Here is a 15864-nt window from a genome sequence, read left to right as displayed (position 1 = left end):
GCAAATGGTGGCACACTGCATTGAATCTGGCTGAGCTAGAGTTCATTTACCTACAGCAGCCCCCAGAGTGTTGCTGTGCTGCACATTTGTGGCTAAAAGGTGCTGATAACACAGCAGTGTTTTGATTATTGCTGAGCAGCGCTGGAACAGCACCAGCACAGACCCTCCAACATTCCATCCCTATCCATAAACTGCAGGTGGACAAGATCCTGGGAGAGGACAGAGCTAGTCCAGCTGACCCAAATTGATTGTAGTTCCACATCAGTCCAGATGTAAAAGCTAAGAAAAGGAGGAGTAAGGAAAGACATTAATTATTTACAAGGTTTGACTTCCAGAGCAACAGCGTCATGTACTTGCCAATGGCAAGTAGAGAATAAAATCCTTTCTTCTCCTCTTTGCTTGTGCATATGTAAGCTTTCACTTTTGCTTTAGTAAAATGCTTTAGATCAACCAACAAATTGTTTTCTATCTTATTCTCTCTTCCCTGTGCAGCTGAGAAGAAGCAGCGATATAAAGACTTGGTGGCCACCTGGCATCCAGATAAGGTCAACCTTTACACAAAATAAAAACAAACCAGATTTTACAATTCTATTTTATTCTTGGGAAACACTGGTTTTGGTCAGTGTTTAATTATACCATTCATTAAAATAATTATTTATTTGGGAAAGAATGCTTATGAATAATACCCACTAATGAGGTCTCCTTTACAATGTGAAAGTTATGCAGAATTAATCCTCTGTGACAACATAAAATTCCTTAGGAAGCTCAAGGAGTTTGCAATTTCAGTTACATTCTTTACCTAATAAAGACTGAATTATCTGCAGAAAAGTTAGAACAAGAAATGAAAAAGAAATGCAATTTAAATTTAGAATCTGCACTTTGATTTGGTTTATTCAGGCTTTTCAGCTTCTGAAATTAAAACCAGTAGGTATATTTTTTATGGCCTTAGAAGAGTATAAAATTTCTGTAAAACTTGGTCATTCTAGAAATTTTTAATGCAGTAAAAAGAAGAATATAATGAGAAACCATTGAAAATAACAAGTATAAAGTATTTTATAAGTAACATAATCAACTTGTGTCAGCCTGACATTTTTAGGCATTGATGTTTTTGTCTCGTAGGTTGCTGTCTTCTACTTAGGGGGAAAAAATAGATTCAAACAAGACCATAATTCTGTAATAATACACCAAAGGTGAATTGCAGGAAAAAAACATGAACTTTACTTACAAACCACTAATATTTCTGAAACCTCAAAAACCATGAAACATTTCCCTCTATAATATAATAATAAACTAATCAGACAAGCTGTATATTCTAAAATACATTTTTCCACACGGTATATAGTGTTCATCTTTCACTTCTTGAAAATAACTTATTCATTAAAATAGTATTATTTGTAATCAATTACCAGGTATAGTTCCCAATCCAAATTACTTTTCTCAGTACTGCACAATGCACATAACAGGCAACTCCTCCAGAGAACTTGCACTCCAAATGTACTGTATATACATTAAGGGTTATAGGTAAAAACTACTGGAATGCTGAAGCAGACAGGATGGTGAATTCCTTTGAGGTCTAGTAGAAAGTGCTGAATGAAAATGTGTACGTTTATAATAATCTCTGTATTTTGAACCACAAGTCTCTCTGACCTGAATATTTGCAGTATCTTAGATGCCATTTCTATTTATATCATCTCTGTACCACAGACCTAGCAGTTTCTGCCTTGCTCTCTTGCTCAGCACAAAGCTGGTCAGCTGTACCAAAGGGAGTGAGTGGGAAGTAGAGGCAGACAAGACCATGCAGTGATTTGCTTGTAAGTGTCCACCTTCATGACTAGCTTGGGTGTTTCAGGATATTGGTGTGGTTTTGGTTTTTGTTTTTCAAAGTTGTGAATGGATGGTACTTTCATCTCTAAGTCAAATATGGCATTATTGTGTAGACTTGCTGGTCAGTGCACTTATCTCAAGGTTAGACTTGTGCAGTTTCTCGTTGTCAGCAATGCCCTGTTTTGTTTTCTCAAGGATGCAGATCCATCTGAGTATTCAGCTACTCCTGTTTGCAGTCATTTTGTGTGGTTCAACCGTTTCGTAGTCAGGTTGTACTGATTTCCTTCTTGCAAGAGTTTGATGTGCATTGTTATAATAGTTTGCAACCTTAGAGAGAGGGAATGTGGGGAATGACAGACAAGGTCACCTTTGTATCAAGATCAAGAAGTTGTGAGAGCTGCGCCCTCTCCCACAGCAAGATTCAAATTGGGGCTGTTTTGTGACAGGACTCTCAGGATGAGGAGGAGAGCAGAAACAGCATCATGGGTGTGTGTTTGGGGGAGCCTTTCCCAGGCTTGGGGAAATGAACCTTACAAATCTTGCTAGCAGGCAGGGCTTAGCTGCCTGGTCCTAAACTTAAAAGGGAGCAGCTGTTTCAGTGATCTCATACAATCGATTTGCATTTGCTGCTGTTTCCTGACAAATGAGTTTGCTCTTTATTAACCTTGTTCATAGTCTCAAAAGGCAAAGTACTGCTCATGCAATACTTCCCTGCACTTGCAAAATGCACTTGTTATCATTCAAAGTGTTCTGTTCTTTTACAGAATTTAAAAATTATGATTTAATTTTTTCTCTTTCCTTCCATTTAAAAAAACCTCCCCGCCAAAAAAAAACACCACTTTTTAAGTTTGTTTCACTTTTACAATTAAGGTGTCCATAGACACATGAGGAACTGCGGCTTAAGAACCTGGCTGATTTTTTAAGGAGCATTAAAGAGCAGCAGTGAGTCTAAATGCCTACATGTTTGCACAGCAACACTGGCTTCTGGAGACAGTTTGATTCAGAAGGCATGCTTTCAGCATTAAGTGGGAGAAGACTTCCCACCATCTTAACTCAGTCTGAAGGGAGGTGAAGAGTCAAGGTTTATGAGGCTCTGCCCACTTTTCAAATACTTAAAAATTTGCTGTGTCCACCAGACCCTGTGACTCAGGAGTGGCCTGTGTGACGATAAACTTCCACAGCAGCTTTGATAAAGCCTCCCCTGTAGAACCTTGCAGAATACTTATATAAGGACTGAAAAAAGAAGTAAAACAGTGAAGGGGAGATACAAATGCAGGCATAAATTAGGAAAGAAGTTTTGGCTGTCTGCTAGGCATCTGCATCTAGTCAGTAGAGCTGCAGTTACAGTATAATTGCAGGGCTCTTGTATAAGTGTAACTTTCAGTGGCCTCTGCTGCTTTCAACCATATTGAGCTCAATCACATAAAATCACGGTTTTTTGGGGTTTTTTTGATCACCAGCACTCACTGGTTTTGATGTATATGACAGTGTTTTGTGAACAGCTGCAGAGTATGGCTGAGAAGAGGTAGATATGATCTAAATTGTCGTCAGGATTCTACATAACCAGCAGCATCTGTTAGCACCACATCTGTTTAACTAACGGGGATATATCTTCACACATAGTTTCATAAGGAAGCATATTTCCAGAGCATTATGAGAACCTTATTTTTCTCAAATAATTTTGCTCTGATAGGATATGAATCTTACTAGAACAGCTGCCTGAAATCTTGCTATGAAAATGTAGTAATACGATAGTTTGGTGCATTTTTGGTCTTTTTGTCATTTTTTTGTTTGTTTATTTTTAAGGAAGACTCATAAGACAGCTTTACTTAATGTATCATGTACTGCCTAAAAGAAAATCCTTACTATTAATGGCTGCATTAGTAAGTCTTGTCAGAGAACTGAATTAATAGAAATGCTTGAAGCAATAAATGGAATGGAATATTGTGTCTAATTCTGGGCTCCTCAATACAAGAGAGACTGGGACATCCTGGAGTGCATCCAGCAGAAGACAACAAAGGTGACAAAGGGACTGTATAATCTGTCTCATGAGGAAAGGCTGAGGGATCTGGACTTGTTCTGCTTGGAGAACAGAAGGCTGAGAGAGGACATTATCCAGGTATACAAGAGTCTGAAGGGAGGGCGTCAAGAGGACAGATCCTCTTGCTCTTCTTGATGGTGCCAGGCAATAGGACAAGAGGCACCAAGCAGAAATGGATGCATGGAAGTTCTATCCAAATATGAGGAAGACCTTCTTTACTATGCAGGTGACCATGCACAAGCTGCCTAGAGAGCTGGTAGAGCTTCGTTCTTTGGAGATACTCTGAAAGTGTTTAGACACAGCCCCAAGTAATATGCTCTATGGGATCCTGCTTGAGCAAGAATGCTGGACTAGATGAGCTTCAGGGGACCCTTCCAATCTTACTTATTCTGTGATTCTGTCAAAAATGCAATTATTTTTTCCCTAGGAAATATCTCCTATCACTAGTATTTCTGGCCTACAGCTACAGAACACTGCCTTCCATTTTCTATACAAAATAATTAAATATCATCCTTGGAGGTATAAACTATGCAATTAAAATTTTGCAGAAATCTATATAATTTTAAAAAATCAGTTGGCCTTGTCAATAAGAAAACCACAACATTATTAAGAAAGCAGAATTATGCACCATCAAGGAAGTAAGAGTTTCATTAGAATGAAGGTCAAAATCCGATTAAACCTGAATCCTCTCTAGCCACAGACCTGCTGCATTGTTGGATGGAAACATAGTCTAGACTCCTTTGCTTTGCCCAGGGTACATATTGTGTGCTTCCTACTTGTCCACTGAGGAACTGAGAAGAATTTACCAGCAGCACATGTTATGGTACACTTAAAATAACCGTGTATTTTGCAATTGTAATCCACAGACATATAATTCTAAGGTATTTGAAGAAAGTACTAGTTTTAAAGTACACAATACACAAAGTTGTGTTAACATAAAAATATGAATAAGTTTTCACAATACTAGCAATAGTGTGAATAGCACTAAGTAATTATTAGAAATACTTATGAATATATGTAACAGTAAATGAAATATTAAGGTCTTTTTAGCTGTATGCTATTGTAATGTTTAAGCACTCTGTTGTGTATGCTCTGAACAGCAGACTATAAAACATTTCTGTTATCAGCATTGGCCAACAGGAAATGAAAATACTCTGTAATCAGTGGAAAATGGAGAGCTCTCTCTATCAGAGAGCATTCAGAAGTCCCATTCCATTTGCACAACAGTCTTGCCATGAATGAACATTGCAAGTTTCAACACTGAGTTAAAGGATTTTTAAAGGATTAGCCAAGCTAATAAGTAAATAAACAAATAAATAAATTAGAAAGCACTTTGTGGTTTCCCAGTTGGCTCATCTAGGAGCTTAGAAAACTTACAACTAATTTGATTTTGTCCAATTTAGAATATTTATTGGATCAAATTTGAACTCCTAGATTTTTGCAGTAAAATTCCCAAGTTTAAAGCCCATATTATGAAGAAGTCCTTCCAGCTTGCACAAAGTTCTTTTAGTCCAGTTACACAAATCTCTCCACAGTTCACTAATCTCTTGTTTTTGTTGCTTTTTTCCAAACAGAGCAAACCTAAAGATGAGTTCTAGGTTTACAGATGTCACTTTTAAAACACCAAGGCTGTTTAACATGTCTTTTCTATAGAAAACCAAAGAAGAGCAGAACGCTACTCAAATAATGATAAAAATGAGTCCTTGGTTATTATCACACTGTACTGAAATTTCAAAAATATAGATTTCTTGGCTCAAAGACAGGCTTTTTTCAGGACCTTGAAATAACCACTTGTTTATCTTGGTGTCCATTCTAACACCTGTAAAATGAAGATAAGAGAAACATCATTTGCTTTAGTTTTGTGAAAGAAGAGTGTGTAGCATGAGGAGTATAAAACATGAATACCAATGGAGCAACAAGAACTTTAATGGAAGGGTTCATGCTCAAAACTTTTGCTGCAGTGGTTGTTTTGTTTTGTTTTCAATTAAAATGGAACACTGATATATGAGTACATGCTATTAGTTTACAAAAGAAACCTCCACTTTCATTTCTGTGATTGCTTTCTTATACTCTGCCTCATTTCCCTTCATTAAACCATGATAACATAATTATTTCATTAATTAAAGAATTAATATAGCGGTGATGCTAAATATTTCATTATTTCACAGCACTTATCCAGTGTTAGCACTTGAGTTTTCAGCTATTTTCAGGTGAGAAACGATTGAAAAAAAGGAGAAAACAGTGCCTCATTTAGTGCAGAATGGGCTGTGATCAGTGTACTGTCAAAGACACCTTCAGCCACACTCACCTTTAAGTGTGGTGTTTTCAGAAGGGCTTGCTTTTGGTTTGGATTTTTTTTTTTTTTACCATACATAGGATGTCAATTGGATGTTAAACCATTATTTAATGGTTAAATTTAAATGGTTTAACCGTATTTAAAACCTTTACTTGCATGGTTTAGTAAAATAACAGTTTAAATCTTTGTAGCATCTTAGTAGCATTTCCATTCTTTCTTCTTCTAGCATTAACTGTTCCTTTCCACTTTTAATCTGTTCAGCAGCAGTATTTTGCTGCTCTCTGGCCCAACAGAGCTTTAGTAGCTTCTCTATCCCTCTCTTGATTCACTGTCTTTGCAAGAACAGGAGACTGCTGGGAACAATTGGATTACAGTAAGACATGGCCTTGTCCAATCTTATCACCAAATTGTTTTAGAACACCTAATATCAACTTTATATAGATTTTCTGTGATGAATGATTATTGTTCCTATGCAATGGTAACAGCTTAGCATTGTAGAAGACAGGATTTATTTCTCTCACTCAATAGGACTAATCAGGTGTGCCAGAAAAAGGTATAAAAAACCTGACTGTCTCTACAGAAAAACTGAGCTACCTGAAATCTGAAGAAATATGATGTCATCAAACAGGTACCATGAATGCAGTCAGTGTTAGGGTCAGACTCACTGGGAGATGTATAATTTCATGCTTATAGACATAATAAGTACACTGCTATTCAGTCTGAATAGAGTTGCTAGATTTTCACTTTGTACCCTTCCTGTGATTATAGATTTCTCTATTTTTCTCTCAATCTCATTTTGCCCCTAGCAAATATTGTCTATTCACCACAGTAATTGAAGTTCAAAATGTTGTCCTCTGTACAGCAGAGCATTTCTTTTCTCTGAACAGGTACTGAAGACGGAAGATTTGACTTGACTTATTCATCTTTGAAAGTTGAGAAAAAGTGGACCTAGACATGAAGGAGTTGCATAAAGGAAAAAAATAGGCTTTTAATGCTTCATAATATCTTTAATTTATCATTAACTGGAACAGAAACTCTAACCCTAACCATGACAGCTGTAACCAGCATAAGGTTAGAAGTATCAGAAACAATGACCAGCTTGGGTAGTGATTGTATGCAAAAAACAACATCCCCATTTTTTTCACAGCAGCACAAAGACATTGCTCATATATGCAGCCTAATAAAAACAAGTCTTCCATACACCACAGTTAAAGAAAGTAATTTATATTGCACTATTGTCTCTTTGTTATAGCTTCCAGTAGCTATGTATCTCTTTGTGATAAGCAAGTTCTCTTGGTTATGGATGTTTTAATGCTGTCACTACAGAAAAGATGTGATTTGATACCAGTCATTTAGGTCCTCAGCTGTTACCGTACAGTCAAGGCACCTGAGCTGTTTCTTCCTTCCTTTACCCTTAAATAGTATAATTTTCTAATTTTTCTCCATTAAGTAGCTTTTCTCTCACCACCAAGTGGTTTGCACACCAGTCTTCTCCTGAGCTTCTCAGAAGTTTTTATCCCATGTGTTCAAAATATTGCCGCTGTAGAAAGATTCCTACATCACACTCTTCTATTTTTTTCATTTCACAAGGCTCTTCATCACTTTTGAGTCCATATATTGTCTACATTGTACCTGTGCTTCCAGTTTCATTTTCTTTTCTATGCTACTCCTTTGTAACAAAGTAAATTTTGACTTAAATTTTCTGATTTTTCTATATCTTCTTCCAAGATGACCCATTACCTAGAAATACTAATTCCTGAATTTCTTTGTCATGAAATCATATCTGCTTTGTACTAAAGCTAGAGTTTAAAAGACCTCTTATATCTTTGCACATATGTGAGAGAAATTATGAAAAAGAGTGAACAAAATATACTTAAACTATGAAGTATTTTGAGTGCCCTGTGAAATCCTTTGCTGTCTTATTGAAGGTGTCTGCCTTCATGGATCTCAACTATCTTATAACTTTGAATTCTTAGAGTGAATTGGATCAATGGATTTGTGCAGAGAGCCTAGCCTGGAATTCTCTTCTTCAGGACAAAAATGCTTCTGTATAAAGTTGCCTTTTTAAGAAGTTAAATTCTGATAAATTTGACCCCCTTACTCTCAATTCATCATTTCTGTTAAGTACTTCTCAACTTCATGCATGTTTTGAGCAAATTGTTAGAGCAAAAATTGCCTACATGTCAATTACAAGCTCATATAGTATTATTTTTAATGTTGAATTGGACATGAGGTGCAAACCTTTTGAGATGCAGTGTGTATTTATGATCAGCTACTAGCAGACCAAAAGATGAGTGCATGGAATAATATAGTGTGTAACATACCTATTTGCTGAAAAGATTGCTGAAGTATTTTCAGCTGCCTATAATTAAAATGAATAGATCTTGAATTAGTCATATATAAATCCCCAAACCAAGTCAGTGCCCAGTGGATTTAGACATTTCATTTCTGAATATATTGTTAAATCAAAGTTGCATAACTAATACTTCACCTCATCTTTAGCTTCTGAATTCTTTCATAGAACTGAAACTGAAAATGTCTTGCTGTTGGACAACACTGTTAGTATTTTGAATTTAATAAGGCTTCTCAACACAGGGGAAAACAAAGCAGTGATCCAGATTTGTATTATTTTTTCTTAAAAGGTGCAAAAGACAACATGTGCCCCAGTAAAAATGTATATACTTCATATTCAGTGACCTGAAAACTTGAGCATCATCTGCAGAGGTGCAAGTAATTGTTGCACGACAATTATTTTCATCAGCCTAAAGCATGAAAGCAATTGAGTGAAAAAAATCCCCATGTTACATAAAATGATTACTGCCTGTGAGCCGTAATAAACAATGTTGTTCTCACAGTGGTGATGTTAAGCAGCAGAACAAATGAGTACAGCCTGCTGATTGTGCAATGTCTTGATCATTACCAATTGCTGTAACTCCCAGTAAGTAAATTATTTCATTATTGGGGTGTCTGCATGATCTATTTCTAAAAGGAACAAATGATAATGGTGAGAATGCACCACAGTCACTTTTGACTACAAGTGACTTAAATATCTACAGCTCTTAGTGTTTCTAATTGTTGGGCTTTGTTTCAGCTCTGCTGGATGTCCAGGAGGTTTGTTAAAATGCAACCACAAAGGAATGCAAAGCCAATTTATATTCAGGAGATAAGAAATAATGAGCAGAATAAAAAAAAACTTCAGGAGAGCAGAAGGGAAGAGGTAGGAGGGAAGGCTGGAAGATTTATACCTACAGCTCACAACAGTAGCATCACCATAACTTCACAAGGTTTATTGCTTTACCATTCTTAGAAACCAGGGTTTCATCCAGAAACTCATCAGTCTAACTGTGTTCTTACTATATTTTAGAATTTTAACTAAATGCTGATTGGAGAGTAAAACTGCTGTAAATTGATATGTCCATGCAGAAATAAGGCTTCCCCTGTACTACATGAGAATCCTCCTTTATGCAGCACTGGTGGGCAAGTGCAACTTTCAAGTCGAGTAGCAAGTTTGTTTTTACAGTGATACTGATTGTCAGCTCTCAGCATTGAATAATGAGTCCTGAAATTAAACAAAAATCATTATCTGACTAAATCAAACTTGTACTTAGGAGTTGCAATATAATCCTTAGTTTTACCTGAGATGGGAGCCAGATCAAGTATCTCAATACTGCATCATAGCTGGCAGTGTGCACACACACCAAATGGCTTATAAACAATAATCTATCACCAACAGGATGTTCAGCACTTATGAACTGAAGACTTCCTGGAAGTCAGACAGCCTTGTTTCATTTTTGCCTTTCTGGTCAACGTGAAATCACCTCCTAAGTTCAGAGTCCCTCCTTGCAAATATAAGTCATGAAATCACAAGGTTTTTCTTATTACTTTGCCTACTCTATGGATTTAAATATAAAAGGGCAAAATGTAAATTACTTTTTTTAGATGCATCATAGGTTTTCTGCACCAGTGCTTTAGTTTTTAAGGACAGCACTTTGAAACAGAATCTGTCTCCCTGTGTATGGAAAATTTAGTTTAGCACTGTCTGATACTTTTAGCTGCCAAATGCATTAGATTTCTTGTTGTCTTTCCAGGTTGGTAACATGCACGTAAGGTGGCTTTATCAGTCCCAAGGAATACTACTTTCTCGCTCTTACTCATTTTGAGTAGATTGCACCATTCTTCCTCATTAGACTGTAATTGCTCTGTAATTATCTTAACTACAGCTGGGATAATAAGTCTTGATGGAACAGTAAGATAAAAGGAGCATGGAGGATTCAAAAATCATCCACTCACTTGATTTTTATTACTTTTCACCTCATTCCACTATAAGTACCACAAAAGGTCACAATAGCAGAAAGGAAAATGCAACATTAAATAATTTGCTTCAGGATGTTCACCTAAATACTCCCTTAGTAATATACCCTCTCCAGAAAACCTACATTTGTTAGACTCATTCTTGAGGGAGGGTGGGGGGAAGTGGATTTTTTACTTGCATATGCACCCATGAGCACTTCACTTTCTAAAGCATGTATCCAAGGACACAGGATAGAAAATAGGAAAAAAATATTAGTAGGCCTTCATGAGATCAGTTTCAGTTTTGTCTGCTACTATTTTCTGCTTCCATCAGTAAACATTTGCAAGATTTCCTAACTCATCTCTAGTTCTGCTTGTTAGATGGGGAAAAAAAAAAGCTCTTTTAGCCTTACTTCTTCTTACACACAAGATGTATAGTGTTTAAGAATCTGTCCCAGACAGTCCCAGTAATGTTTTACAAGATATTTATTTCCACTCAGGAAGAAAAAAAAGGTTTTCTTTCTGTGGCCTAGTTCAAAATCCCTGCCTGTTGGGTCAGTTTTCTGAGAATCAGTTACTTTAGCCATCCATTTCACAAGAGACATGTTCCAGCAGAGAAATCTGCCAAATAAGTTTCAATTTTTCTGTAAACACTCACAATTCAAAAAAACAAGTAAATTTACTTTAATGCTAGGATTTTTACCCTTTGGAAGGTTCAGTTCTTTATGTTTTTTAAGAAAAATTGCAGATCATTCAAATTTTGTCCAAATTAATGCTAACCAATCTAGTACTTTTCACTTTTCCACTCTTTCTATTTTCTTACCTGTTGTATCCAATTCTGTCTGTATTCAGTGTACTGTTCCAGTTTTTTTCATGACTGGAAAATAGATTGTGTAAAAAAAAACAGCCTGTTAGAAATTAGCAATGTTTTTTCCCAAGGTCTGCAAGCTAAAATTAATACAAAAATCTAGGAATTTTACACCACTTGTTTAGTTTTATCTATTTTATTTCCATATTTCAACTCTTCTTAGAGACCTGTTTGTATTGGGTAGGCATGGAAAGGTCTTGGTAGCAGGAGGGTTACAGAGGTGCCTTGTGTAAAAAACTGCTGGAAGCCCCAGGACAGGAATACTGGTAGTCAAGGCCAAGTCCCTGTCACTAAATGAGATAACATATTGAAGAAGAGGGGGAAATTACTGTGCAACAACAATTGCTGTCAGAGAAGAGAGGAGTGAGAATAAGAGAGAAGAACAGCCCTGCAGACACCAAGGCCAGTGAAGGAGGAGTGGCAGGAGGCACTGGAGCAGGGATTCCCTGCAGTGCCTGTGTGGACCATGGTAAGGCAGCAGACTCCTGCAGCCCATAGAGGTCCACTGGAGAACTCCCATGGTGGAGCACGTGGATGCCTGAAGGAGACTGTGACCCCGTGGGAAGCCTGGCAGGCTTCTGGCAGAATCTGTAGCCCCATGGAGAGAAAAGCCTATGCTGGAGCAGGTTTGCTGTCTCGACTTTGTGACTCCACAAGGAACTTGTGCAGTCTGTTATGAGTGACTGCACCATAGGAGGGACCCATGCTGGACCAACTAATGAAGAACTTCAGTCCGTGGAAACGACCAGCACTGGGGCAGTTTGAGAAGGACTACTGTGGGAAAGACCCTATATTGGAGGTGGGGAGTGGTGTGATACATCCTTCCACGGAGGAGATAGGAGCATCAGAGACAACGTATGATAAACTGACCACAGATCCCAGTTCTTGTCATCCTGTGCCACTGTTTGAGAACATGTAGAGACAATCAGAAGTTGAGCCCAAGAAGAAGCGGGGGAGGAAAAGGGGTGGAGATGTAGTGGTGGGGGTGGTAGAATTAAGGTATTTTTAAGATTTGATTTTATTTCTCATTGTCCCGCTCTGACTTGATTGAGAATAAATTACACTCGTTTCCTTGAGTCGTTTCTGTTGTGCACAGTGCTGTAACTGGTGAGCAAACTTTGTCTGTCCTTATCCCAACCCATGAGGCCCTGTTTTATTTCGACTCCCCTGTTCAGCTGAGGAGCACAGTGATAGAGCAGCTTTGCTGGGCACTGGTGTCCAGCCAGGATCAACCCACCACACCAGCCTTAACACGCTGGGGCCAGACACTCAAGCTTTTTAACTGTATACAGCAGCTAAGAGAAATTCACACATGTGCTTCTCTTTCATTTCATAAAGTAATAATTTGCATTCATGCTATGCGTATTTTATTTTTTTTATAACAAGCACAATCAAGCCCTCTAATGTGAATTTTATGGAGTGTCATCTCTTCTCTTCTACCCACCTGTCATGTCTTAAAATTCTCTTTGTACAGAATAGTTGTCTTATGGGTGCCCCAATTTCTCCCCTTTTATTCCCACCTCATTCATTAAGTGCAGTGCAATACATGTGCTTGAACTGAATTCCTAATTTAATGAGTCTTCGTTTAAATACCTGCACATTAGGAACACATATTTGTACAAAGTTATTGGGTAACCTTGCAATCTGAATGTCTTAGTAGCAGATTTCTTCTAAGTGATTTGCTTTTGAAAGTAGTGTGTTTACAACTCACCATTTAATTACGTGAATAAACCTTTTGTTTATGACTAATTTCAGGCACAATATTAATTTTTGGCATAACTCCACAGGTATCAGTGATGGATTGGCATAGAGAGCTTGCAACAATTCTATTCTGCTTTACTTCCTTAGTAAAATAGAAGATGATGTTCAGAAAGCTGTGGTAAAATGAGCTTAAACATGATAATGCAATTGCAATTACTTCAGACATCTTTTCTTCTGTGCTGCTATCACAAAAAGTACAGCTGTGTAAGAGTAATGAATATCAGTAAGAAAAGGTCTCTCTAATTACTGTTCCATTGTTGTGATGCAGACATGCCTTTAAATAGCTACTGAGATGAGCCTGCTGTGGAGTTCTACCTGCTAATTCGTAAGATCTTCTGCCTTGGAAAAAACCAATTAAGTAAGCTTTCTGCTTTCACTGCTTTACTGGGTTTGCATGGCAAGGCTTGGGTGGTGGCGTGGACTATAGGAGTGGAGTGACAACTTCTTTGAGAAGCTCTGTGTCTTGTGCCTAATGGGGCCATTGCTAGATGGCTCCAAGACAGACCTGCTGTTGGCTGTAACTGAGTCCATCAGTGATGATGGTATCATCTCTGGGATAATCTGTTATAGAAGAGGGGAGAAAAATGCTGAGCAACTTCATCCAGAAAAAGAGTGAGAACATGTGAGAGGAACAGCTCTGCAGATACCAAGGGCAGTGAAGGAGGAGGGGGAGAGGGTGTACAGGCACCAGAGTTGCGATTCCCCTGCAACCCCTGGTGCCTGTCAGGTACCAGGTACCTGCCAGCCCCATGATGAGTAAGGCTGTGCTCTGCAGCCCATGCAAACCCCAGAAGGAGCAGACATCCACATGCAGCCCATGGAGGATTCCCAGGCTGGACCAGGTGGATGTCCAAATAGACTGTGACCCTATGGGAAGCCTGAATTTGAGCAGGCTCCTGGCAGGACCGCTTACCCCATGGAGAGAGGAGTCCACACTGGAGCCAGTGTTCCGAGAGGATTTGGGATCCTTCAGGGGAGCCACACTAAAACAGTCTGCCCATGGCAAACTGCACCACGGGACAGACACATGCTCAACCAGTTCATAAAGAACTACAGCCCATGCAAGAACTCGCTTTGACAAAGTTGTGGAGAGCTCTGTCCTGTGAGAGAGACCCTATGCTGGAGGAGGGGAAGAGCATGAGTTCTTGTTTTCCAAAAACCTTAGGGGTAGTCTGAGTTCTTATTTTACCAGAACTAAATAGTCATGGTTTTTTAATAACTCAATTTCCTTAGTTAATGCCACTTTTCAGTTTTCCCCCCTCTTCCAACTGATTCATATCTGTGTGTGATCACTGCATGTGATATGTAGTCACTGCAAGCTCACCAGTCTATATGATGTTAAGTTTCACACAGAATCTGTTTTTTCTTTCCTGTTGAACCAAAAGATGCTTTCACACTTTCCTGGTCTCCTGCATTATGATGGAAATGCCCAAGTTTCATTGGCTCTTGGTATATTCAAATTAAGAGTACACTGAAGCTGTCCTCAATGTACCCACCTCCCTAACTGAAAAGGAGTAACTGCTAGGCCATTCTGTACTCAAAAGGGAGCAAACTTTTGTCTTTTTCTGTTTGTGGCAAGTCTCAGTGAGAATTCTTATGGACTGATAAATGTTCCTCCCATCATGGAGCTGCTGCCAGCTGGGAAAATAAGTATCTGTAGAGACTCTTCTTCCTCAAATGGATTGTTGACGATTTGTAACTAACATACATAGCAGTCCTTTGGCAGTGTCAGCTTTTGGGGAGGAGGTTTTATGGGTGGCAGGAAACAGAACAGAAAGATATGGATAATTAATAGTGAGAGTCTTCTGCTGCTTCTCGCCTTGTATTAGAGGAATAGAAAAGGTGATAACCGTAGTTATCACTAGGCAGTGATAAGCCTTTTTAAATGTATATGATTATGTCTTGCAGACAGAAGGCAGTCTATAAACACCAAGCATGAAGAGACTTAGTGTAGTCCTTGATCCAAAGCCAATTAAAGTCAATGTGGAACTCTAGGAAAATCAAAGTGCTGAATCTTGCTTGCAGATTACGATTGAAATCAAGCTCTACTGTGGCTGAATTATTCCTACTGCTTTCTCTTTGTGATGAAGTACTGGTAAGTTCTTAGAGCATTAATGAACTAATTCTCTTTCCAATTATTCAGTCCTCTAGAGCCAACATATGACCTGAGCATTTACACCCAATTACTTAGCATTAAATCTGGAGGAAAAAAATCGGCTGTTATAGCCAAACTGCTTAATGTTTTTCCAGCTAAGAAACAGCTTTATTCCCATTTACTTTCATTTAAGCTTTAGAAAAGCTAAAACAGTTGATTTTTTAAATTAAATATTGTTCATAAAATATTAATAAAGTGCCAGTGTGTCCTCCCAGAGCTTCATTATAGACTGCTGCAAAATTTGTACTTGAGAGAAAAACCCTGGCTTTTAAAGAAGCAGACTGGTTTGTGCTGATGAAATCCCTCCAGGATTCTGAAGGGCACCACCTCATTTTTTTGCATGCATATTATATCCTCCTACTGATTCCATTAGTGATTCATGGAAATTATACCTATTAAACATAAAAAATATTCATGGATCTGATTGCTGACATGAATATACTGGTTACAAAGGCACAAAGATACTGGCTGCAAATTTAATGAGACTTTAGTTTGTGAAGTTAAAAATGATAATAGAAGAGTATTTTCTTTAGACTTTTGAATCCCTGAAAGGTAAAATATTTTCCTTTATAAAATACAGCATGTTGATTTAACGTGTTTTGTTGTGATTGTAAGTGATAGAGAAGTAA

General features: G+C 38.0%; 1 protein-coding gene across 19 annotated transcripts in view; it reads left to right on the top strand.

The window, feature by feature from the left end:
* LINGO2 (leucine rich repeat and Ig domain containing 2) overlaps positions 1–15864 on the top strand; it is a 485467-nt gene that overhangs the window by 422718 nt on the left and 46885 nt on the right. For 3 of the 19 annotated variants that reach the window (XM_072921844.1, XM_032744375.3, XM_072921848.1), the window contains one exon: positions 13349–13438. The exons of 10 other annotated variants lie outside the window; for them this stretch is intronic. Coding sequence is in view for 2 of the 9 variants with exons in the window: in XM_032744373.3 (XP_032600264.3) it covers positions 15062–15175 (114 nt within the window). In the remaining 7 variants the exon portion in view is untranslated. Of the gene's footprint in view, positions 1–13348; positions 13439–14988; positions 15176–15864 lie in introns of those variants that run through there. 6 more of the 19 variants (XM_032744373.3, XM_030258398.4, XM_072921845.1 and 3 more) reach the window with 5 other exon arrangements.

The sequence above is a fragment of the Taeniopygia guttata genome, chromosome Z, assembly GCF_048771995.1.
Source record: "Taeniopygia guttata chromosome Z, bTaeGut7.mat, whole genome shotgun sequence".
Taxonomy (NCBI): domain Eukaryota; kingdom Metazoa; phylum Chordata; class Aves; order Passeriformes; family Estrildidae; genus Taeniopygia; species Taeniopygia guttata.
This window is presented reverse-complemented; position numbering and strand designations above follow the sequence as displayed.